Source organism: Sander vitreus, chromosome 22, assembly GCF_031162955.1.
Source record: "Sander vitreus isolate 19-12246 chromosome 22, sanVit1, whole genome shotgun sequence".
NCBI classification, from domain to species: domain Eukaryota; kingdom Metazoa; phylum Chordata; class Actinopteri; order Perciformes; family Percidae; genus Sander; species Sander vitreus.
The window spans coordinates 8094409-8121359 of record NC_135876.1 but is presented as its reverse complement, the minus strand read 5'-3'; the positions used below and the strand labels follow the sequence as shown (position 1 = coordinate 8121359).

The following is a 26951-nucleotide window of genomic DNA, read 5'->3' as shown; positions in this document are numbered from 1 at the left end:
CAGATATGAGAATGTTTGTTGCTTTCTCTCAGACAAAATGGAATCAAACCTTCTTTTTTTTACCTCTCTCTTTTTGTTGTTGTTGCCAGTCTAGCAATTTAAGCTCATAGCCTCATGGGTAATTTTGTGAATACATATCAGGACCTTTAGCTCACAGGCGGTGGCTGGCACACTCAATAATGCCTCGAGCAATATCACTTTGAGAGCTCCATGAATATTTATTAATAGCAGAGTTTAAAAATGACAGACTAATAGGTGGATGGAGAGGAGAGATATGATGAGAATGATACAAAGACTGATGGAAAGTCAGCAGAAGACAACCCACAGAGCTTTCAAAGTGAAGCAGGCCCAGTAGGAAATGAAGACGCAACACTGTACGCACGGGGAAGCCTGGAGGAAATTTGCTATTAAAATGCTGTTAAATACACGTTGTCTTGGTAGTGAGGGAGTCTCCCCTGGTATCTACATTCAGGAGCCACTGCTGATTGGCAGCACAACAGCACTGGTGGGTATGAGACCCAAAGGGCCTCACTTGCGGTCTCCATCATTATGCCGACGGCGCCATCATTTCTGGACACTGATTAAAATGTTAGCGATGTTAAAAGAAGCTGAAGGTTAAATCACAAAGGGCTGCATGCGAAGTCATTTCACTCCACATCCTCTACCCACTCCTCTCATACATACACACACACACACACACACACACACACACACACACACACACACACACTAACGAGACAGACTTTTATTACAGAGAAGGAAAGAAAGTGCATTTAACAGGGCTGTGTAGGACTGGATTCTGATCTTGATTTTAGCCACTAATGGACGCTGACTCAACTCAAACGACTTTTTCTGAATCAATCCCACTACATATCAGTGTCGACTGGATATTACTACGATAGCTGCTGAAGATTTAATCCAGTGTTTTGAAAGGATGTCACATTCGAGCTTCACAAAGTGGACTCTATCAGAGGCTCCAATGAAAAAGAGTTTCTGCTCTTATTTCTTTGAAAACACTATAGTAGTATTTTGTTTTTTTTACAGCGGAGGCTCAGTACCTAGATGAGGCAATAGAAAGAGAAATGCCATCACATGAACAAACATCAGTAATTATAGAGTGTCAGTGCGACCAGACAAATGTAGATTCAAATAAATTGAATCTGAATCCTTTAGAGCCTATCGGATCCATATAGGGTCAGCCTTCAACATTTGTACCCAAAGTAAAGAATACATCTCATATATTGAGGTATGTTATCAGCTTCTGTTGGCCCAGAAGGCAGAAGTTCTACAGTTGTGAGTGTCAGCCGTATTACTGTTCTCATCCTGTTTTTACAACCTGGAAATGACCTGAGCAGCATGAGCTATGAAATGATGAGTAGCCTACCTTACTTTTGCACACATTATATTACATGAGTTACCTACTCCAATCACTGCATGCCCCATCTCAAAACTAATGTGCCTGTAAGATATGCATGAAATGTCCGACAATCTCTGGGAGATTGTGACTACTGAAACAGATGTAAAAAGCACAAAGTGCACTTGTGATTATTGAGTGGTGTCAGAGAGTGCTGTCTCTTTTTTCATTTAATCAAGCTCTAAACCGGATCTAAAACGTAACCAGGTATGGGACCCCAAACCGATTCAGCACACAGCCCTTGATTTGGGGTGAACAGCAGATATGTTGAGGGTGAAGGAGTAGTGAGTGGTTTAAGACTTTCCCTCCATTATGATATGTCTGCGAGGATTAAGCTAAGCTGTGGTGAAGTAGAACGGACAGGGTGACAGAGGCCAGCTATCACCAGAGTTTCTATCTAAGACGTTAGCGAACATAACTGTGGGGCTATCTGTGTCATCTCCTCACTCTCTGCCTTAGGAACCAATGGAAACATGCCTTTGACCTGGCTCCTTTTCTTTCTTTTTTTATGATAATAGCTAAATGATAGGGCACTTTCAAAAGAGGGAGACAGGCTTGAATGGTGCCATTTTGTCTGCCTCTCAGCATTTTATCCTAAAATAAACAAACGCAGCTACAGTTCCATAATTTGAGGATGAGTCATGCGTGTTGGAAGTCAGATTTCCAGTTTATATTTGAAGTTGCAACCAGTGTTGGCATTGACACTGTATCATGACTCATGATGCGCTTTGGAAACAATAATGTCATTAAATATGTTGAGTGTGTCGTGTCACATTTCAGCATTAGATGTCAAGCAGTGAGTGATACCAGCTCAGTTCTTTACTAAGTAATAAGCAATAGGACACCAGTACAACAGGAAATAGACAGGGGGTGGATAAAATATGGGAAACATTATGTGAAAGGAAACAAAACTTAGATGTAACTTAATCACAATTACAAAGGTAGACACCTACTAAACATACAATATCTAAAATTCTTGACTTTCTTTGAAAAAGGAACATTTAATCCATCTGTTTATGTGCTAAGAAAATGATCCTACGTCTAATGTTAAATAAACCATTCAAAAACCCAACGTATTGTCACAAAGCTCAAACAACTCTCACTCATGTTGTTCTCTATTGCAAAAAGAGGTCGAACCATTCCCCATATTCCTCCTCAGAGTACTTTATGCTGCATGAGGATCATACATTCATTTAACAGATAGATATCCCCTCAATGCTCATCTAGCCACAGCAGAAAATGAATTTGCTGAGTTTATTGCTAAATGAAGGTTCTGGTGAGCAGGATGTGAGTGAGGATTTAGTGCACCTTAAGGGAGTCCCTCTTTCCAAACTGGAAATATGCTTCTAAGATCTCATCTCATATTAATTTGTCACAGCGAACGTAGCCGTGCTGGTGCTCCATACCACCCTCTGGCCAACTCTGAGCTTTTCATCGCCTCGCAGAGCTGCAAGCCTCGGCACCTCCATTCTCCCAGTGCTTGTTCCACAATTTAGCTTGGCTTGTTTTCCTCAGCCTCCCCTCGCACCTCTCTGTCCATCTCTCTCCCTCCTGATCTTTCAATTAAAACTTTGATAATGATGCCAGATGTCTTCATGCAAATGCTTGCCTCCTTTTGAACTAGCTCCTCTTGGAAGTTGAAGAAGCAACTGTTTTAGCCGTTGTGACTGTATTCCAATGCCACCGCTCGTCAAGGACAGGAAGAAAAGCTGTCTGTTGTTCATTCAGCACCAGGAAATCCACTCATCCCCTCCTTCTCTCTATTTGACAGGTGCAAGTGCAACCTTCACGCCAACAGCTGTGTATATGACAAAGAGAAGTTGAGCTGCGAGTGTGAACACAACACAACTGGGCCTGACTGCGGCCGCTGTAAGAAGAATTACCAGGGCCGAGCATGGAGCGCTGGCTCCTACCTGCCCATCCCAAAGGGCACAGCCAATATCTGTGAGTAAACACACACACACACACACACACACACATACACACACCCTACAGACATGTTGAGTAATTAAAAGGACACAGCAGGTATTAATATAGGTCTTACAAGCACTGCGCAAAATAATGGAGCTTTCCAACAAAGGCAGAAGAGTTCCGTTGGAACATTAAGTTCCAATTAGCACCATCATGTGTCATCTTGAGAGTTCTGACAATCACCGTGTTAATAGTGAGACATTGAGTTGTGAGGTTTCAAAGCAATGTGAAGCAACTAACGACATTTCAGCGAGAGATGACATGTTGAGAAACAAAGACCAACTTTTCTGTATTTGATTGATCAAGTCCTGTGGATACAAACGTAGTAAAGGGAAGTTAAGCCAAAGAACGTATAGGGTGAACAGGCTGTTCTTCTTGGGTTCTGTAGCCCTGTGTTATTTAGCCGAATAAAACAGGGATGCAAACTTATGTCAAAATTATGCTAAATCTGGGCAAACTGCATTAGCAAAGGGAGCAGTCAATGCTGTAAGTAAGTCATTGATAGCGAAAGCACTTACAACAACAGCACAGTCACTTTAGTACTGATACCAAAACTATACACAGAAAGACAGAAAGACAAAGTCTTTCAAACTTGGACTGAAACATTTAAATATAAGGGGAAGCACTGCTCCGTATTAGCAAATTGATATGCACAAAAACTGCTCATTTATTTAATAATTAGTTTTGAATGTACAGTAGGTGCAGTAAGCTTATGGCATCTGCCTGCAGATGCCTTGTGTCTGACTCATCGTTACCATCTTCATATCCTTTACAAAAATAGCTACGACACCAAGTCAGTGCTTTGACTAAAAAGACCATGCACGCTCTCTCCTCCATCTGTACAGGGTCAGGGTTTCAGTTTCCTTCAACTTTTAATTACAAGCTTTTCTTTGTATCTGCATTGAAAGGAAAGTGACTTGCAGACCTAATGAAATGAGCACTGCTTTGTTTAAACTTTGGCTCAACTGTAATAACTGAGAACAGTGTTTCAGGAGCTGTTATAATAAACAAAGCAATGATTGATTATATATACATAATGTGTGTATATTAGTGTTTTTTCCCCTATTTATATATGATGATACATAATTTCTGCATATTAGTGTGTTTTCCCCTATTCTACTGACTCGGTCTTCTGTATTGCAATCCTGAGAGTTTGTGGTGGGACTAACTGAAATTTAGTGTGCGAAGATATTAGCAGCAACATGCCACTGAAGAGATCATTCAAATGATCTTAAGTAGGGCTGGGGTTGATTTCCCAAATCGATTCAGTTCCAATTCACAAGATGATTGGATTACATTTCCGATTTGATATCAATTAGGTGAGGGAAATTTCAGCTCCAATACCAAATTAGCTTGGATATAAAAAAGATTCTGAGAGAGAACTGTAAATTGTACAAGCAAGAAGAAACCCTCGTATTTTGTATTATGCACTAGGTTAATGTTTACATTAAGAATTGAGCCCCAAAAAGTTTGTTCAAAGTACTTTTCACTTAACGAGACTAACATTATATTAACATATTGAACACATTAAAGGATCGATTTCGGGAGCTTATTAATCAATATCAGATAACTCAAACAAAGATTGATTTCAACCGGAGAATCGATTATTTTAACCCAGTCCTAATCTTAAACCCTAACATTTATTCTATTAAAAAACAACGCTGCTGATTTCACCATGGACTGTGCTTAGGGTGCTGTTTTGTTTCATCTACAAATTACTTAGGATTTCAGAAGTTTCGGTGAAAAATATGTAGCTGTGTCATCCATTTCTTTCTCTCCCGGAAGACATGATTTAGAAACACGTTCTGGAAAAAGGCTTCCCCACTCTGCACAGTTTTTGGCATCCTCTCTTGACCCCAAGGTCTTATCATATAAGAATGGCATGTACAAACATAAACGATAGTGTTATATATATATATATATATATATATATATATATATATATATATATATATATATATATATATATATATATATAACACTTTAATATATAGTCATTATTGGGAACAGCAGTCTATAATAAATCTACAATAATACTCCACCACATTCATGTGCAGTTATAAGGGCCACTTACCATGGTCCCATGTATGATCCATTCATTCAGCAGACTGCATGATCTTGCATCATCATTATTATTGTGAAGTGCCTGGGGATGTACAGTAGGGACACAAGCATTGCTTTACACTGGTAAACTAAATGTATTACAGTGAATAAATAAGGTTCTCCCAAGCTGCAGCTGCAATGCTAATGTAGGATAGAACCAGTTATGTACTCGTGCTTGTGCTGCAGAAAGTAGGCCAGCTTTACAGTAGTGTTTTTGTCTAATGTCTTGTGGTGACATCACATCACATGAGACATTTTTTATTGTCTTCTTCGAGAGCTTGGGCTGTGCTGGGAACCTTTGTTCATGTGGGCCTATTAACCCAATGAGACAGCGGGATTCGTGCAAGAACCACTCGTATGAACAGATTGGTTTTTATGTGGCACGTGCGAGTAATAAACCTGTGTTAATAATTGTTTTGGATCTACTTTAATGACTACTGAAACTGCTGAATAGGTTCCATTTGTCTGCTGGTTTTTGACTTGAAGCTATGCAGTGTGAAGTTCTTCTTTGTGCTCTTTTGTGAATGAATCTTGTCCACAGTCAGAGTGGAACCCTTATGTGGCAACAGAGGTGCATGCATGCTAATGATCATTCCCAAATTCACACCTACTCATGAACGGTTGGCTCTCATCGAGTTAAAACAAGCAATTAAGAGGGAGTGCTGAATCTGACTCGTAGCACTCTTGAGTATGAGCGGACCTCATAGGAAAAAAGTATAATTTAAGATTAAAATATAAAAATGTTCTTGCATGAGGCCCTTCCTTTTTGTGATATTGGGCTATGCAGATAAACTTTGCCTTGGGTAGAAGGAGAAATGTAAAGCTTTTTACAAGCCATGCAAACTTTTGGGATATATTATCTCCATTTCCTCATTTTTTTCAAAGGTTGTCTTTCCAACACAATCCCAAACTCTCGCTGTTTATTATTTATTTGGATCCCCAACAGAAAAAGCAACAGCTGCTCTGCTGCTGTATGAACAAAACAAGGACACAGTGTCACACAGATAACCCCCCACCCCACATACACACACACACACACACACACACACACACACACAAGTTTAGTGGCACTGCAGTGAGGAGCTGAGCTATGAGCCAGGTCGGCATGTTTACACTTCCTCAATGACTGCTAATGGGCACTAGGGGGCAGATAAGCTGTGAGTTAATACATTAATTAATGAATGATTGACCTTTGCGTAGATATATGATTCACGTTTAGCATAAAAACAGTCAACATCATCCCGTTCTTGTTATCCTCTCCAGTTCGCCTGCTATACATCAGCTAAGTAGCAGGGAGAGGAGCAGCAGCGCTATAAGTTTGAGTGTGCCAGGATTCATTTGAAAGCCCAAGTTTTATCCCGCCTGTCCCCTTATTGCATCCGCTGTGATTTCTGCCTTTCTCTGCGGTGCTCGAGGACTCTCTGCCACTGGCTGATGACTTATTCTTCATCCCAGAGGATCCGTGTTATGAGACTTAGGGAGGGTTAGTAAAATGGCCATTGCCAGAGCCCAGATTGACAGCACATTATTAAAAAAGGTGACACACACACACACACACACACACACACACGCAGGTGCTCATCCAGACCTCCACTACCCAAGGACACACACACTACCTTTGCCCTGCAAGTGATGAAAAACAGTCTTAGTATAAAGTGCATTATTATACTTTGTCTTGGAGGGGAAAAAATCCATAATGTAATAACGCAGTGAAAAATCTATAGGAATGTGATTCTGTCCCTCCTGAATAGAAAAGAAATGCACAAGGCTGACAAAAAAATGCACCTTGTGCTGTTCTATAATGTTCAAGCCCATTCAACTACAAATACCAAGAGTCTCTTTCCCTCTCAATGTTTCCCCCAAACCCAGTGAGCATATGGCAGCTCCTCGGAGACAAATTTGTCAAAGATGAAAATTTAATTAAGATTTAATTTCTTTTTACTATGCCCATCAAGTCGTCTGATGCGATAAGGAGATCGATGAATCATTATCCGGAGGGGGGTGTGGAGTTAGGGAGGGGCTATATTTCGCCTTACAATGGCACGAAGAAGAAGAAGAAGAAGAACATGATTCAAAAAGTGATGAAGAGGGAAAAGGATGGCAGAGATAGAAGGAGGGGAAGTGGGCATCACTCTCTGTCACAGCTAACTCAGCCTTCTGGGGTGGCTCTGTCTCTCTTGTTTTCCCTCTCTCCATCTATGACTCTCACCCCCACCCGTCTCTCAGCCTCACACATTCTCTTTCTCCCTCTGTGGAGACAGAAGGAGAGGGATCAGTTTGAGAATTAACCATGGCAGTTCATTTCACTGTAGGGCTGAGGAAACTGAGGGAGATAGAAGCTGGCGGTGGATGGGGGGCAGTAACGGGTGGCCTTTGAAAAGTTGATTTCAAATAGTAAAAATGTATAATGAATGTTATTTTAAAGGGGAAAAAAATCCTTGAATGCACTTTAAACTAAAAACTGGATTTGGAGAACAGTACTTTTCTGCACCCTGTATGTGTCTACATGCATCGTACAGTAGCCTATGTTTGAAAAAGAAGATTAGCCTAGTTTAGCTTTAAGTGCTGGATGTCTGTGGAATCAGTAGCAACTCTGCTCAAGTTAAAGTGCTCATATTATGCTTTTTGGCTTTTTCCCTTACCTTTATTGTGTTATATATCTTTTTTGTACATGTAATAGGTTTACAAAGTGAAAAGCCCAAAAGTCCACCCCAAAGGGACTTACCATCTCCAACAGAAAACACTGTTCACAAACTGCTCCAAACAGCTCTATTATAGTCCAGCCTTTACTTCCGTGACAAACGTGTGTCAGTGTGTAGAAGTGAGATGCTTCACTCGGTCAACACACAGGGTGAAAAGAGGAGCTGCAGCAATGTGCAGTACGACAAAAATATGGTGTTTTTTGAAGATTAAACCATGTAAACCTGTTCTGGCACAACTATGAACCTGAAAATGGGCATAATATGAAGTCTTTAAGGTTTAAAGTAGCTTCAACTCAAACAAGTATACACACACACACACACACACACACACACACACACACACACACGTACAGAAGGTGTGCACACACTAATGGCCATTCAACAGAACAGATACTGGAAAGCAATGACAGTGCATACACGTTCCTAGCTAAGATGCTACACTCAAGATGCTACAAATTTGAATATGTTAATGATAGGCAATGCACGTGGATCTGCATACAAACAAGTTGTATAAATGGCCACGTGTTGGTTCAATCCACAAAAAAAACAGGATCTTCAGATCAAGTCATTTTATTTAAATCTGTCATGTAGTTATTAGATATTGTGCTAATTAACAGACAAATGAATGATGAAAGTGAATAAACTTACTTTCCAAAATGTTTATAAAACAAATCTTTCGAAAGACAGAAGTGTCGGGTTTTGAAATCATCAGCAGACTAATCCAAGAACGGGGCTTCATAGTTCAAAACTGCTAATACTGATATTTTGTAAACAGACTGATGAAAGCTTTAATCTGCCAAATGCACAGAATCGGATACATTATCCATCATGAATGTTAAAATCCCTCTGCAGATGACCAACTTTATAGTTATTCATCCAATTAAAGATGCATTCTGACCTCACCCAGGGTAAAGTTCTATACAAATGCAAATGAAAAATAATTGTCACCAGTGAAAAACAATCTGAGATTGTAGGAAAGGACAAAGCGAAGCGAAGCTACTGACATAAGCAGTTATATAGTTATTGTAAGTTATATAAGAGGAGTGCTACCTTGCTGCATGGTGACAGCCTTGTAAATGAGTTGAGTTGGATGATGACTGATACTTTGACGACACTAAAAGATCCTACCAATCATCTGCAGCCTTTTTCTGATGATAACACACAAATGGACTGTTTTTGGTGCCAGTATTTAGACACTTAAAATGGCCATTTAATCAAAATATGACAAATCACACTGTCATAGTCTTTTTCCTGTTCAAATAAGTGTAGATTTATTTTATTATTTATTTCGGAAACTTCTTAAAGATTAGGTCTTCATTTGTTCTGTCTGCAGCTTGATAAAATGAATAGATTGTCAGGACAGGATTAGGAGACACTTGTTCAGATTTAGCTGAAGCCAGCCTCAGAGTTTACGGCTCTCCTTTGATCAAAGCAGTATAAGGCGTGGACATGCAGCCGATTTCACTGTAATGATTCATCCTCTGCCTAAAGAGAAGATCCACATTAGCCCCGCACCGTCTGACTGAAAACCCTGCCGTTCTTGGTCCCGGATGGAGAAAAAAAAAAGTAACGCTGTCGTATCTGGAGGTTACAGTCAAAATAACAACAAATATTATTTTATTTATATGACCTACAAATTGCATTCGTCTGCCGCTGTTTTCTAATTAGTGTGCTCGATGCAGAGCTACCAGATGCCACAGCCTTATCATTAGTCCTCTAGTCCAACTGGGAGGTGCTGATCATGGAAATGTGACCAAATGGTAACACTTTATAATAACCATCATTAATAGATGGTATATTGATAGTGAATTAATCTTTAGTTAATTGTCATTTAACTGTTAGCAAACAGATATTTTACTGTTAACAATGAAATTATAATTAATAATGTTTACTAATTATTAGTAGTGCTGTAAATTAACAGTTTATTGTTACACACATGATTTCCCTCATATAGATAGATAGATAGATAGATAGATAGATAGATAGATAGATAGATAGATAGATACGTTATTCATCCCGAGGGAAATTTTAAGCATCCAGTAGCTTAGACAACCATAACACAACAAACACACATACACACACACATATCTCACATACATAAAAATCACTCACAGAAATGTAAAGCGTTATAAAAAGTTATAAAAATCACTTTAAAGAGTTAAAGGTGTTATGGTAGACTGTGTTCAATGGCGGTAGTGCAAAAGAGAACAGTGCAGGGATTGAACAGTGCAATAGCTTATTATTAAATATTAACTATGACTATGAAAAGACAAGAATGTAAACATAATTGAATTAGAATTGCTTGACAAATATATATACTTTAAGAACAATATATAACAGGGAATAAGTTATAAGATGTAGATGTTATGACCAGAGTCCAGATTGTGTAGAGGGGCTAATATAGCCTATAAGACAGTTAGGTGTACAGCATATACTATATTAGGTATCGGGTAATGATTCAGTAATGTTTGTAAACCTTTAAGAAACCATTTTTAAACATCTATAAACATCACATAGATGGATGGACCAGATATTCCTAACACTTTGTTAAGGGTTACTAGTTGGTTGGTAAACCGTCTATAAACAGTGTCTGGATGGTTATAAAGTTGCAACAGATGACTATAATACCTTGTTAAATAGTTTATAAATACGTTGTAAACCATCTATAAACATTATCTGGATGCTATTGTACTGATGTTTTTCATAGTTAGTTACTGGTTAGTAAGTGCTTAGTAAAGCAATGATAAATGTTTTGTCCCTTAAATTATATAATTTGTTTTAATCTATAAACATTCATATATTATATGTATGTATATATATATATATGTATATACATACACACATACACTACCGGTCAAAAGTTTGGGGTCACTTAGAAATTTCCATTCCACTCTATTATAGACAGAATACCAGCTGAGATCAGTTGCATTGTTTTTTTAACCAGGGCAGCAGTTTATTATTATTATGTGCTTACATGATTGCAAAAGGGTTCTCAAATGTTTTCTCAGTCAGCCTTTTAAAATTATATCAGATTAGTAAACAGAATGTGCCTTTGGAACATTGGATGAATGGTTGCTGATAATGGGCAATGTAGATATTGCATTAAAGATCAGCCACCCACTCAGATCAGCTGGTATTCTGTCTATAATGGAGTGGAATGGAAATGTGTGACCCTAAACCTTTGACCGTGTATACACACACACACACACACACACACACACACACACACACATACATATATATATATATATATATATATATATATATATATATATATATATATATATATATATATAACACTTCAGCATACTTTAATTCACAAATAATTGTATATCATGAAGGATTTAAAAATGTAAAAATCTGTTGGTAATTACAAACAAAGACACATACACAACTATTACTGCTGCTACTATTTATAGTTTTTGCTATATATATTCTATTGCCTTTCGTGCTATTGTTATTACTTGTTTTTTTATCATTAACGAGGATGTTGCTGGAATCAGTACGGCCAGAGACCCCTGGTCTTCCAGTACCAGTGCTGTGAGGAAGGATGCTACTGTAGGCCTAGGTTTGTAATTAACTCTACAGTAGAGGGGAACACATATGACAATAATCCTAATTATGTCTTACATGTAGACACATTTAAACTTAACTGTACATTAGGTCATGATTATTCATTATTATTTAATTATAAGTATTCAAATTGCAGAGTTAGAGAGTTAAACGGATTGTATACAGACAATATGTACAGTGTCAACAGAGAGAAACAAGGAGAATCGAACAGACAGTGACAACAAAGAACAACATACTGTAGAGAATGACAGTAACAGCATACAAACGGCATAAACAGACAGCACACAGACTCTACAACATCCTCAGATTATTTTTTCCAGTTTTGACTGTATGTGTAAATTTGTTATAAACGTGTGCTCTTTAAAAAGTAGTAAGCATTGTTTGCCAGTTACTTACATTAAATGTTTAAAAATCTGTTACATAAGGTACTGCTTATATTATTTCACCATCTGTACACAAATGTAATTAGTGAATGCACGTGTCCGTGGGTGGGGCTGCATCGACGTGGTAATGTGGGCTGGTGTGGCTACATTGCCAGGGCTGAATATTTGTCCCAGTCCGCCCCTGTTCAGATTTAACAGGAGTTTGTATGTTTTGCACAAACATAGCAAACTGCCTTGAAAAATAAGATGTTTAAATATTGATTATAGGCATTAAAACAGTTTAAGGAGCCCTGGGTAGCACATTACTAACTAACACATTAGTGTAATCACATTACTTTGCTAACAATGCACTAATGAAGCACTCATGTAATTACATTACACACATGTGCCAATACATGTGTTCCATTTAGAATGTCAGCAAAATGAATGTGTAATGCTTTGTTCACCTTACTATTGCTTGATAAAAAAGAAGGTATTCATTTTATTTATAATTAATTTAAGTGTCATTGCTCTTTAAATCTACATACAGTAAGCTTTGTGAGACCGACTGCTCTATGTCAAATATGAGTTTTTTTCATCATACCCACAGCTCGACTATGTCTTCATTTAGTGCCCTGTGTTTAGGCATAAATACACATAAACACTTTGCTGCACAATAAACATAAAACATAGCTTCACTTCCATCTTCTCCCTCTCACACAACACCCACTTTGTGCTTTTATTCCTTTTTCCACAGCTATTTGAATTTCCATTTTACCCCCATTCGCTTTCTTTTTTTCTCTGTAAAACTCATCGCATGTTGTTTTGCATCCTCTCACTTTGTTGCTCCTTCTGCCCTACCACCGTTGTCTTCTTTTTATTCTTCTGCCTCCGCCTGTTCTCGCTCCATCTCTTGGTTTTGTTTCATGCTCTCTCTCTCTCTCCCCCACAACACCCCCAACCACCCCAGAGACCGAGCTTGTTTACTCTGCCTTTCCCACATCTCGGCTCTGTGCAGCTGTGACGGTAATCTTTCTTTCAAATATTTGTTTCTTCCATCTCCAGATTTTTTCATTCCTCCCCCTATAGCTACCACCACCGACGTACACCTCATTCCTTCCTTGAAATCTTAAACTGTTTTTTTTCCAACTTGGCTCCCGGGCACTTTAAGTCTTGCCACCTTTAATTCAGATCTACACATTGAGAAGGGAGCGAGCGAGCCGGGCACTCTGGTGGGGCAAGCTGTAATTTTGCTCCTGAGGAATTCAATCAAGTTGCATGCCGTGTGCTTGTGTTTTGGCAGCCTTTCCACTGCTAACCAGTTAGCAATGCCTGTCACCATCACTGGGCTCCATATAGCCAAAGAGCTCCAGATGATGATGGATTGCTAAAAAATGATGGCAGCCAGGGAAAGTAATTACCAACTTTGCCTGCGGTGGAAATTCAGCAGATAAGCCCCCCTCTAGAGTAGTCCAGATAGCACCAAGCCAAACAGGTGAGACACATCGAAGGTCAATGCCGAATGGATACGGACAGAAACAATGTAATGACGACCACACACACACACACACACACACACACTCTCTAACTTCCACGGCAACAACTGAATGTGCTTTTGACAGGAGAATCTTATCCCGCAGATAAGATGTCCTCTTTTTGTACATGTTACACATTCAGGGTGAAAAAAGTCTTTTAAATATTTAAAATATCCAGACAGCAAAAAAACACGTAAATGCGATCTTTGCAAATGGGATCCAAACCACATTTGGAGGTGGTTTAAAATGCGATTCCAATCTGATTTCTACAGATGTGTCTCGGTCCGAAAGATCTGGCTGCCCAAATCGGATTTGAAAGTGTCTTTTGTGTCACTCGCAACACGAGACACAACGACAACGTCAAAGTGCTGAGCTGAATCCATGCTGCTACTCCATACTACTAACTTCCATTTCTCATGCTTCCGCCTTACCGCAGCAACCCATGCAGAGAGGTTGATGATGTCTGGACACACAAATCCAAACTGATCACTTGCATATGACAGTCTGTCTCAAAGATCTGATTTGAGAAAAAAAAGAAACAAATTGGATTTGCCTGCAGTGTGAACGTAGCTTAAATAACAGAATAGCTTGTTCAGTGAGGAAATAGAATGTATGCTAAAGATATAAAGCCTTTAGACCCATGGGAGAACATTTTATTATTGGTTTCTGATAATCCATTAGCAAGGTTACGGTGATGGTCTTGGATGGATGACAGCGTAACTGGAACTGAAGCAGATAAGGATGAACATCAAGCACTGGGACTTGAAACAACACAGCTCTCTGATTCAAGGATTATTGTAAATCAGTTGATGCCCTACACAAGTCAGGCTCTCCACTGTATTTTAATGCCCACATTTGTGTGTGTGTGTGTGTGTGTGTGTGTGTGTGTGTGTGTGTGTGTGTGTGTGTGCGTGTGTGTTCTGTCGCATGTGCTGAACTTACATACGCACAGATCATGTTTAGTGAATTGCACATCCCTCGGAGATCATGTTCATCACCCAGTGGCTCGCATCCATGAGGCTCACAACCATGATCCCTGCATAACTCATAAAAATCAATGGAGCACAGCGTCAACATAAGCAGCTCCTAATGCTCATCCTGTGCGATAGGACAAAATTAGATTGCAGCCGTGCCCTGTAATGGCGGGTCCAAGCAGGTGAAGCGGATTGGAAATGACGGTGATTGAGAATAATCAAATGACCCGACGTGGGATCCTGGACATGCGCTCGAACCCCACAGGTTGTTCGTAAAGTGGTGAATAATTGCACTGACAGGCCACTAGTGTTCCAAATCATGACCTGGAAGAAAAGGTCATTTGACCCAGAACTAGTCCAATTGACAAAGAGCAATTTGTCAAATGAGTCGTCATTTTGACTTCATAACATGTGATGGGTTCAACACTTCCAGTCATTGACATTTAGCTAAAAGCAAAAAGCATTCATGTACAGCTGGAACAGTGCAGCACAGTGTTCATTTTCTCTGTATAAAAACTGTTAGGACAAATATTCGCTCAAAGTTTGATGATTCACACTAATGGAAGTCACCTCTCTCTTTCTCTCTGCTTTTATATACAGTATACATTTAAATCCCTCTCTGTTTAATGTAGTGGGTCCCCCTGCCAATCTGCCAGACTAGATGTAGATAGTACCTGTGTATTATTGCACAGTCAGCTACCTAACCTAACCTAACCTAACCTGTGTGTGTGTGTGTGTGTGTGTGTGTGTGTGTGTGTGTGTGTGTGTGTGTGTGTGTGTGCAGACAAAGCATAAAGACAAACTAAAGCAACATAACCAAACCAATAGAAAAAAAGGGAGAACTGGAACCACGGCAACCAGCAGCTGCACTGCATCCAGGCTTAATTAACCTGGGAACTCAGGTGTTCCGCGTTACAGTAACGAGCACCTGCAGAGTCAGAGAGACAGGGTAATCACACAACACAAGACACAGCAGAGGTCGCAACATACTGTTGCTAAGCCTGTCAAGCTTTATTAAAATTGTCGCTGGCAGATTCGCAGCTAGCTAAAGTTGACGTCAGTGTTGCCAAATTAGCGGCTTTCTCGCTAGACATAGCGTCTTTTCAGACCCTGTTATTTCTAAAAAGTGACTAGCAACTAATTTAGCAACTTCAGACTATCAGGGGAAAAGCAAGATATATTATATTGTAAATATTTACATGCATGCTGCTCAGAGTAATCACAGTCCATCTGCCCACAACCTGGGGTCTTCCTCCCTCTCCTTTTGCGCTGTAAGCAGCAGGCAGTTGACCGGCACAGCCACTGAGCTGTTTGCAAATGAAACGCAATGATATATGACGTCGTTTGGTGACTTTTGGCAACTTTTGGAGCTAGTGCTAGCTACTTTAATTGGAAAAGAGTTAGCAACACTGGCTTACGATTTTCCAATGAGTTGGTTGAAACACTCAGTCTTCTGCTGACTTTTTAATGTTTAAGGCTAAATAGTTTTCTTGTATTATATGCATGTAAAAATGTAATGCTCTTTCTAACAAAACACAATGGTAGCAAAGCATGCTTACATTTGCAGCTTACGTGAGAGCAGGTAAACTAACTGTTTAATCCATTCTTAACACTTTTGGTCTTGGGTTTCTGGCTATGGAAATGTTAAAAGAAAAACATATATCATATCGACACATGGCTTTGGTGTGGGAGATCTGGGTTCAATTCCCACTGTGGTACATCAACCAATCTGTCCTGAGCAAGACACTTAGCCCGTAGTTGCTCCAGAGGTATGACATACTGTATATAGCAATTGTAAGTTGCTTTGGATAAAAGCGTCAGCTAAATGACATGTAATGTAATGTAACACAACTCTCTCTAAACTCACAGTATTGCTCTTATCCCTTGGGCCAACTATTATGGTTGCTGAGCTATAATTGGACAATCTTTGTTTGTGGGAGATGCATAGCAAACAGCCAATTAGCCTACATATTAAACAGATACATATTTTACTGTAGAATGTATAAGTAGCTGTAGACTGGAGGCACTTTTCTAACTTCATTTAAAGTACAAGTTGAACTTGATTACACAGAAAAATGCATGAATCTGGTTACTTCTTAATTATCAGTATAAGTATAACTGGTAGATTAAATTGGGGTTTTGACGTCATTTTTTAAAAGTTGGTTCAGTCAACCTATTCCAACTGTTATCGTTATTATATATTGGTGTTACCCTTCACAAACCTTTAATAGTCAAACAAAATATCATATTTGTAGAATTATATTTAATTTGTGTAGTGTAGTTTTAACTGTTCTGTTGTATCAATATCGTGATGCTCAGAACCAATGCTGCCAAATCAAACTGTACTTCGTGAATAAGGTGATTGTGATTGTCCTTGCCCTTGTCCTTCCTGTCTCCTGGTTAGCATCTGCCCACCCCCTTGAGGTTTGACATCCATTACGCTCCTCCTCCATATGTCAGCATAGCCTCCTGCACTTCACAGCTTTCAGACAGGTCACAGATTTGGCTCCTAAATACAGCTTGCAGTCAGAGATCAGAGGAAGAGTGATTGAATGACAGGAGTTTGATTAAAGTCCACGTACACAAACACATGCCCACTCTCAGGAAATCCTCATGTTTTCCCTGAGTACTTGGAGATATTTTGTGACGGCTCCATTAGATGAAAGGCCCCACCAAAATATCCTGCACAATCCTCCCTGCCTCCTCAGCTTCCTCAGCTGAAGGTGTGGTGGTAAGCAAGAGAGACGTGAGCTAGAAAAGGGAGAAAGCTCCCTTTTCATTTAATTTCTTCCTTTCTAATTTACATGGGCGCATTTCTCCTATTGCCCAGCATGCTTCCCCTTCCCATGGGGGTTGTTTGTTTTTGTGGGCAGGCTGCCTTATTGAGGGCAGGGGGTAGAGCGAAAAGGAGGGAGGGCCTCCGTTCAAACAGATGATTAGAAAAAGTGGAGCTGGCGTAAATCTGAAATCAAATGCCGACCAATAATACACCGCTGGTGTGTTCACGTTCCTTTGAAGCATACAGATGCAAACAGGGACAAATGTCTTTCTAATCAGCCGTCTGCGCTTCATGGTGTCTGAAGCCGCTACAGTCCTAATTAATACCCAAACCGAGATGTCAGCGGTCAGATCAGATGGCGAAATGATCGGCGCAAGAGACCTATGAACGTCTCAATCTCCTCAGATCTACAGCCAGACAACGTCCTGGTGTGGGAGAGATCCGGTCACCATGGGGATGAGACAGACTGTATTATCTGCTCAGTGGCTGTCTGGCACAAGGAATTGCTTGATGGAGGGATGGACAGGCAGGCAGCAGGATAAGACATGTCCTCCTAAGGCCTCAGAGGCAGAGTTTGCCACCTATGATGTCATCTGATATGCCGTGTGTGTCATTGTGTGTCTGTGTGCATGACAATTCTGTCTTGTGTGTCTTTGGCAACACATGTTTTAAAGACTGATGTGCCTCAGTGTGTGTCTCAAAGCAGTATGCAACTTTTTTAACTTTTCTAATAACTTAAATATTAAAGTCTGTCCGTGAGCCTGTGGTGTTTTCTGAAATAGTTTTTTCAGTGATGTTGGGACATTTTCAGGTGTGTACCTTTTGCTATGTGAGATGGCAGCAGTGACCTTTACTAGCAACAACAGGGACATCAAAGCAAAAATAATTAAGAAAATCAGGAGAAACCAGGGAACTGTGAAGCTAAACGTGCCAAAGACAACACTATCAAGTAATGGTGAAGACTAGCTTTTCTTTAGGTGCCACAGAGATGTGTCATTTCAAGTGTATACAACTCATCAAGATGAATCACAAGTATTGTGGTTGGGAACCCAATCAACTGGATGGGAGGACTAAGCCTGCAGTCACACTGCCTGCGTCGGCCATCAGACGGTCCGGCGAAAACACACGTCTGCCCATTCATTTTAAATGGGGGTAGTGCGTTTAGGCTGCAGTGAACAGTTGAGACCAACTCAACTTATGGAGAAACGCAACCCAACGTCACGCTGTGGTGGCCAATCATGTAACCGGGCGATCAAACTTGTCAGTCAGTTCTGAGGCGGTGTGAAAGTCCCGTACAGCAAACAGGAAACATCACTGCCTCTATCGCTGCTACAAGAAAGTTTTAAAACACTATGAGGGTAAAAAATAAAATAAACGCGCTGAACTGCCCAGCAGTTTGTGTAACAGCGGACTGTTTCCTGCAACAACAAAGCACAGTCCCTCCGTCTCTTTTCTTTCTCTCTTTCTCCATGAAATGAAGCTGCGGTCAGAAACGTCGAGATCTATAAACGATCTGACAGAAAACCGTAACTGTGAAATATAAAGTCTACTTGTGCTACATTGGGGGTAAACGAACACAACAGGATGTTACACAAAAGGGTCAATTCAGTGACACAACCCTGCAACAAATCGCCGGATCGCTGTTTCCTGGTCTGAACTTAACTGAATCCTAACAATTCAAGGAGAAATGTTGCAGTTGTTGCCTTAAAGACAATTTTATGCCTTAACTGAAGTTGTGTTTTTTCTCTTTCTTTCTTGCAGGTATTCCTAATAACATTGGTCCAGTTAGTAAGTACAAGTTACAAAGGAACTATATGAATGCTTGATGCTTTGCTTTGCCTATTGTGCCACCCTTCACCATACAACCCTGAACTTGTGGTGCCAAGTGTTCATTTCTGATTCCAATCTTCAATCTACGAAAGATCACTCAGCAACTTACCTTGTTTTTTGGAAAGACAAGATAAGCAATAGCTGGGGGCTATATTGTCATGATGTGGGCATATTAATTTACTTTATCCAGACTCAACTCAACCAGATAACACTGGCCTGGCTCTGCATGCAGAATGTCATTTTTTTCTCATCTCTCCCATGCATTATAAATAAATGGCATCTAGACTTTATTAAGGTGCCAAGACCTCTCTGGCAGTATAATGTCACAGGAGGTCATTTTAATATAAGCCGCAAGCGCCTGGGCTGGTATTATCTTGGTCAACCAGTAGCCCCTTAGGAGGGGGAGGAAGAAGAGAGGTGCCATGTCTCAAGTTACCGCTGCCTGGAAGGCAGTGTGATGCAGGAACCATAGGATTGTATTGAACAAGTCAAAGTGCATTCACAGCCTGGCTCAATTTTCTTTATCTTTTTTCTCATTGCCCTGTTCTGAGTTAGTATCCTCTGTTCCTGGAGCAGCAGATTGATTAGCAAATTGCCCCCTCCCTGTCAGATCCTGGACCCACATAGACTGGCTGAGGGTTACAGAGACGTGCACATGTATAATAAATTGGCCCCAATGATCATCTTAAAATGTTTATGTAAATGATTATGAAGACAGCACCGTTTAATTTTGTCTTTGCTGTAGCTGCAGTATTTTTGGCTCTGATGCTTCATGCTAACACTTTAGCATATACTGGAAGGAGTGATGAAGTCCATTATCTTCATCCAAAGTAAGACAGCTAACCTTTAGTAGTAAGACGTTAGTGGCTTTCATAAAATTGTCTGTAGATGTAGATATATATCTAAATAAAGAAGAAGATACATTATAAAGTCAATATACTTTTGGGTCATATTATGTTACCTATACTGTACACAGCATTGCCAGATCCACATAATTTAAAATGAATAACCATTGAGCTTAAAGGAATAGTTTGACAGTCTGAGGAATTTGCTTATTTTCTTTCTTGTCGAGAGTACCACTCTCATATCCTTTCATCAAATATGAAGCTGAAACCAGGAGACAGTTAGCTTAGCTTATTTTAGCACAAAGACAAAGTGGGGGGAATTGCTAAACTGGCTCTGTTCAAAGGTAAAGGACATCCATAAGAGTGGTGTCAATCTTCTCGTCTAACTCTTTAAAAAGTGGAAAATTCTCCAAATGTTGAACTATTTTTAAGCTCTAAGTGCTGATTCTCACTATAAGGCTAGTGGCTTACTTTCACTCAGTATCTAGTTAATGCGCAAGTGTTACCGAGCCAAGTTATACGCACCAAGTGACACATGGATGACACATGCAGACTTATTTTCATCATTTAAGGGCTAAGATGATCACTGGGCAAGTGTCCCAAAACATGCTGTGTGAGACACAGGGTGAAAACAGATTATTCCCAGGTGGTTTTTAATCAGGCTTTAGAATGAAAGTGAATACTGGTTGCAAAGGCTGATGCTATGTCAGGAGTCAGAAATGGACATGTGGCCAAGAAGACCAAACCACCCCTCTCCCAATCTTCCACTGCTTGCCTCCTCCCCTCTTTAAACTTTAGAAAGTATGCTTTCACTCCATGCATGGCCTGACAAGAGCTTAGTGTGTGTATGTGTATGTGTGTGTGTGTGTGTGTGTGTGTGTCTGCGTGTGTGCATGCTCCTCATACATACTGTATATGCATACATATTCACTTCAGTCCTCTCCGTCCCATCCAAATGCCAGGCCAGACTATGTCCAAAGGCTGTCCTCAAATCCTTCCCGGGGAGAGTGTGAATGCTGATAAGTGTGTGAGTGTGTGTTTGCGGAGGGGGGTTATGTAGAAAGGACACTCTGACAAACCAAAGTCTTCACTTCTCATCCAGATTGACCCACAGGGATTTAAAGTTCTTGCGAATGGCTGTCCTGTCACAGCAGCCTCCCAGAGAACCGGCATAACACAAAAAAAATACACACACTGAGGAGGTTGAGGCTGTTTACAGTGAAAACACAAAGCAATATTATGTCTCGTTATTAATAAAGTAAGAATAGAGTGGACACAAAAAAGTTAGGAGCGACCTTGAGGTTGTAAAATGGACTGTGAAAACAGAAAGAAAGCACAGCACTTTTCATGTTGTTGTTTGAAGGTAATTGAATTCCTTATTGACTTTTCTCAATTCTATTTCAAGTTTATTAAGCCAGGCAGAATTGGCTAATGCGGACCATTAAAGTGAAATTAATATTTAAAAAAACAATTCTGGCTCCGCAAGATTGCATTTCATTATGGGTACGACATTGATTATAATCTGTCACCACTCATTTAGCCCACCTTACCTGAATATTCCCCATACCAAAATAATTAATGGAAGCCAGATGTATATTACATCCAATCAATTACCAATGCAGAATAATTAAAAATGAACTTACTTAACCAATTAGAGGTTGTAGATCCGGACAGTGTGGTTTGCTCATGTGTGTTTTATTTATTCTCAGATAATACGTATACTTTGTGTTGTTGTCATAGATGAATTGTCATGTCCTCGTAAGTCAGTTTTGTGTTTGAGCAAACAGCTTCACTGCCAAACGCTTAACAGAGGATCTAAATTCAGATAAAAACAAGGGATTTGACTATGTAAAAGATATAAGACCTGAGTTTGAGCGGTGATGTGGTGTGGCCTTTTTCTCTTTATTTGTTAATCTATCATTTTTAAAGAGCCTCTCATCGGGTGACTCAAGTGACTTTAACCCACTGGAGATGTCGCAGTCATCACCAATGCCAGAATCCCACAGCAGGATCCATTGTGAAACATTTTTTGGGGAGATAAAAATAAATGAAAGAAAAGGATGAGACAGGAGATACTGCATGATAGTCTTTTGTTCATGCAGTTTTGAAATCAATGACGGGTAATGTTAGGGGGGCTTAAAAGTGAGTGTCAGTGTGTAGACATGCCAAGCTCAAAGCTTAATTCCAGTGCAGTAGTAAAAAAAAGGTTTGAAACAATTATTCCATGTGAAAAAGGCATTTCTAAAATGATTCAACCTGAACAGCAGTCTTATATTCAATACACATATAGTTATGGCAATGGGCTTCTTGCCAAGACACCACTGGATGTTAATTACCCAAGATTGCATGATTCATGGAGTCAATAGCAAAGGACAGAAAGATCAAGTGAAGAGATGAAGGGGCACGATGAGGAAACGTATCCGTATTCCTCCCTTTGCTTGAGTCCTCTCCATTTCCAACCGCAAAGTATTTCCCTGTCACGGAAATACGGACTTGTATGTAATCATGAGGTTATACTACCCACAGCAGTCCGTCATTCCAAGTCCCAACACCTGCCATTATTTATTCATTGTTATTCCTTCACCAGAAATACACTGTAATTAGATATTGATTACATAGTCAATGTGATGAATTAAACAGAATGCCCCCTAACTTCTTAATTTGCTATACATAGTTTAGACTTGCTTGCATTAATCATGATTTAAGTAACAAGTTTAAGAGGGTTTAATCTTTTTTCTTCAGTTTTTCACTCATCATTGCCATTGCCATAAACATACATACACGTACACAGCAAGCCCATGGAAGTCACAGAAATTACATACAACGTCTCTCCTAAATGGATCTTTGGATGCATTCTCTTTGCCCGTCCATGTCAGCCCTGCCCCATTGTATTTGCTGTTTCCTGATTTACTGATTTGAGTCATGCTGGACATGTCCTTGTCTCCAGTTGTGTGTGTACACTACCACGTAGTCCCCAACCCACCCTCTAGATTACCTGTAAAGTGCATCACACAAGTGCACATGAATAACTCCTGGTTTCTCTCAATTGCACGCAGTTCGGCCGAATGTGTCATCGCTAGGTGTCGCTAACCGAAAAGAAGGTAGGCATCTAAGAATATGCAACAACTATGTTTTTTCACAGATTCATTTATCTCGGGGTGTTTGCATAGAAGCAAAATAAATGACTCTTTGGTAGATATGAGTATTTGTGGGTAGTATCTTCCCCCGTTTCCAATCTTGGTTATTTTCCTGACAAACCCCAAAAAAAACATCCTCAGCCTCCTTGTCTCGCTCCTGATAAAGGGTTTGGGCTCCTTCAGCGGAGGATTGAGCATTCACAGGGCACTCATGTAGCAACATGCTGCAGTGGTGTACATTATCCTCTCAATGTGTACGTTCATACATACACACTCAATTTTAATTAGGCGCAGAGCTTCCAGGGATTCTCGGTCTCATCTTAGCGTATCAGGAAGAAAAGCAGGAGAGGTTTCACGGCGTTTTTTATGCAGATTGATGATAGACTCATCTCAATCCATCGTGCAGATGTGATGTGCAGACACCTCGCAAACAACTAGCACACAACCACTCAGCTCTGTGTTTCCATGACTGCAGCCAAGCGCACACAGTGTATGTGTCAGGGGCTTATGTCAAACCCAGTACAATGGCAGAGGCTGGACCTATTATTTCTTTTTCCCACTGTTTGTTTTATGACCGGAAAGGAATCGAGGGATTGATGTGCTCACTGCTAGCCAGTTTCCCTGCCCACGCTCCTGTGCACAAATTTATAGGGTGAAAATTCTTGGCTGGCCTCCACCGAGGTGGCCAGCTAGTTTGTCAGGAGATAGTTTCTGTCTGGGGAAACAAACACAGAGGCTTTTGAATTATACAAAGCACTTGTTAATGAAATGAAGCATAAAAGAGGGACCATCATATTTGAATTGTTCGGCATCTAAGGCATTTGTAACAGATGCTGCTACACGCAGCCAACTTCAATTGGCAATGTCACTCCTTATTTCCCAATGCCATCATTCATCATTATTGCGTATGTTTCTTTCTTTTTTTACAGTTACATTTGTATTAAGCATGATGCTCAGTATTTTTAAATCTCTGACATTACGTTTTATGTTTAATTGCAATATCATGTTTTTTTTTATTTTGTTTGTTTCTTCTTTTAATTTGTCTAGTAGCTCCTCAGGTTGCATTGTCCACTGCCCCTTCTGTCCACGTTGCAAACAGCAAGCGAGGTAGGAGCTGGAATTCATACGTTGCCCCCCAGATGACACCCAAGCCTTCTTACTGTATGAACTCATGTTTCTGTTTAACCGTAAGCCCCCTAACCCTTACAGTACTAACCCAATGTTAGAGCACTGTGTATCCATATCTCCAGCTCAGTTCTGGACTGATGGCTTTCACTGTACAGGGCACATTGAGGATCCATTCATCTATGGAATCGTTTCTAAACACTATAAAAGTCCCTTGGAATCATATCTTTTTCAGTGCAAATAAAGTGGGTGCTTTAGACTACAACTATTTTTCGGGAAACGTGTTTCCGAGACTCAAGACTTTTTATTCCCCGTGCGTGCATGATTTATGACTTTAGCCTATTTCTGGAAAGGAGAATTTTTTTTCTTCTGCGAGAGTGAGTCATCTAATGTAGAAGACGTAGCTTACAGTCGGACAAGACTTTCTGCTTTAGGTGAAAGGTAGAGTGGACTAGACTTGCTGCTCCTTCATTTCCATGCCTTGTTGGGTTGTTAGCAGCCAGACAGAGAGACCTGACCTCAATACAGATCCTTAATAACCACAATCCCTTGGACGAAAGCCCCATCCGCCACCCCCCTATTCTGTCCAAGCGGTTGCCAGTGAGGCTTAAGGGTCACATCTGTCTACGCTGTGACACGTGGTGTCAGTGGTCACCCAGTGTGGCAGACTTATCCTCAGTCGCACCCCTCCCATCCTGCACCCCTTAGGCCAGGGCTGCCAGTGAGGATCATAGACTGCTGCATTGGTTTTCACAGTTTAGCTACAACTCCATATATCTAATTTAGCATGACCAGTGTTGGGAAGGATACTTTCAAAACGTATTCCATTACAGAGTACAGAATACATGCCCACAAATGTAATTTGTAATGTATTCCGTTACGTTACTCAATCTGAGTAACGTATTCTGAATACTTGGATTACTTCCACATTGAATTGCATTTTATAAGTGTAGGAATGCGGCCATCACATCCAGCTTACTAAACAGGCCTATTCTGGTGTGTTCTTCTGTTCCAACTGGCTGAATGTGTACCTAAACAAGCAGATAGATTGTTGTATTTGTAGTCCCAAATTGCATACTACAAAAATCTAACCGCAGTCTACCACAAGCTAATTTTAGCTAACGTTAGCTAGCATGTCAAACGGGGCTAGTCAGTCTTTCAACGGCTCTGGAGCTAGTAAATCAGCACGTAGGAGAATGTAAAGTCGCACGTCAACTATAAAATAGCAAGGTGACCAGTAAAACTACAGCAGACGACTACCCTTGGCTAATTAAAAAAATAATTTACTTTAAGATGCTTCTTCAGGTTGGAGGTGGAGGAATTTGGACTCTGAAAGGAGGTTGGTTGCTGGCAAGCAGAGGTTGCACTGCAGTGCACAGTTATATTTCGTTCTCCCTTCTCTTTCTTTAATGTGAAATGCTGTTTGAATTTCCGAGATAGAAAGGCTTGTTGTCCTGGCTCTGTTGTGCCGTTTCCGACTCCATTGTGACTGATCACGCAAATAGCTATTTTTTTTGTTTTCATATTGGGTCTTCTGGGAAATGCATGGAGTTGCCTTAATTTATTCAGAGAGTGAATAAACTTGTGAAACAGAGAAGTATCGTCATGTAATCCATTGATTTCAACAATGTAACTGTATTCTAAATACCAACTATTTAAATTGTAACTGTAACGGAATACAGTTACTCATAATTTGTATTCTGAATACATAACGCCGGTACATGTATTCCGTTACTCCCCAACACTGAGCATGACATACCACTACATAGTAGGCGGTGACACACTCTCTACCAGTGCAACTCAGCATATGCTCACTTGCCATATTGACTGCTTTTAAAGACAGAATAAAGGTTGTAATAATATTGCCTTTAAAAACAACTATGAAGCCAACTTGGAAATATGTGTTGGATCAATGGTTCTGAAACTTTTTTGTACCCCCTTTTGAAATATTTTTTTGCCAAAACATTTTTGGTAGAAAAAAAAGTCTGTATAAAGAGGCACAATACAGCGCTGCACCACCAGTATCTAAACAACGACATTGTAACTGTTAAAAACATTTAAATGCTAAATTTCAGATGTTTAGAATCAGTAAATTAATTTATTATTATAGTGTATCATTTGTTTTAGGAATTATGCACGACGTACTGTACCCCCATTTGAGAAACACAGGGTTGGATGACTTAAGGGTTTCTTAAATCCAGAATTCATCATGAATTTCATTACAGAGGGTTGTGATAAGAAGGACCATTGCAAGTTTCATCCCTTTACCATATTGACCATGACATTGAAGACATCAATTAGACAATATTTTCAAAAGATCCCAATACCATTCCCTGAGCTGCAAGATCCATTTCATTCATGGTTTGACCTGCCGTACGCTGTGTGGTGTTCCTGATGTGACCATGTTTCTGTGTCATGATTTCGGAGCCTTCCTTGCCTCGTGTTGTGGTGTGCTTGAAGTGATGTGACCTCTCGGGGTCTTATAACGCCGTGCTTTTTAATGTGATGTCTTCTAACTCTGGCTGTGCCCATGTCAGACTAATCATGAGTTACCCTCCCTCTCATTACTTTCCCCAACATCTCTCACACAACACAGTCTCC

At 40.1% G+C, this 26951-nt stretch overlaps 1 protein-coding gene across 1 annotated transcript in view; it reads left to right on the top strand.

The window, feature by feature from the left end:
- ntng1a (netrin g1a) overlaps positions 1–26951 on the top strand; it is a 108255-nt gene that overhangs the window by 65895 nt on the left and 15409 nt on the right. The window contains exons 3-4 of the mRNA XM_078281154.1: positions 3186–3358; positions 19175–19201. Coding sequence (XP_078137280.1) covers positions 3186–3358; positions 19175–19201 — 200 coding nt within the window. The remainder of the gene's footprint in view (positions 1–3185; positions 3359–19174; positions 19202–26951) is intronic.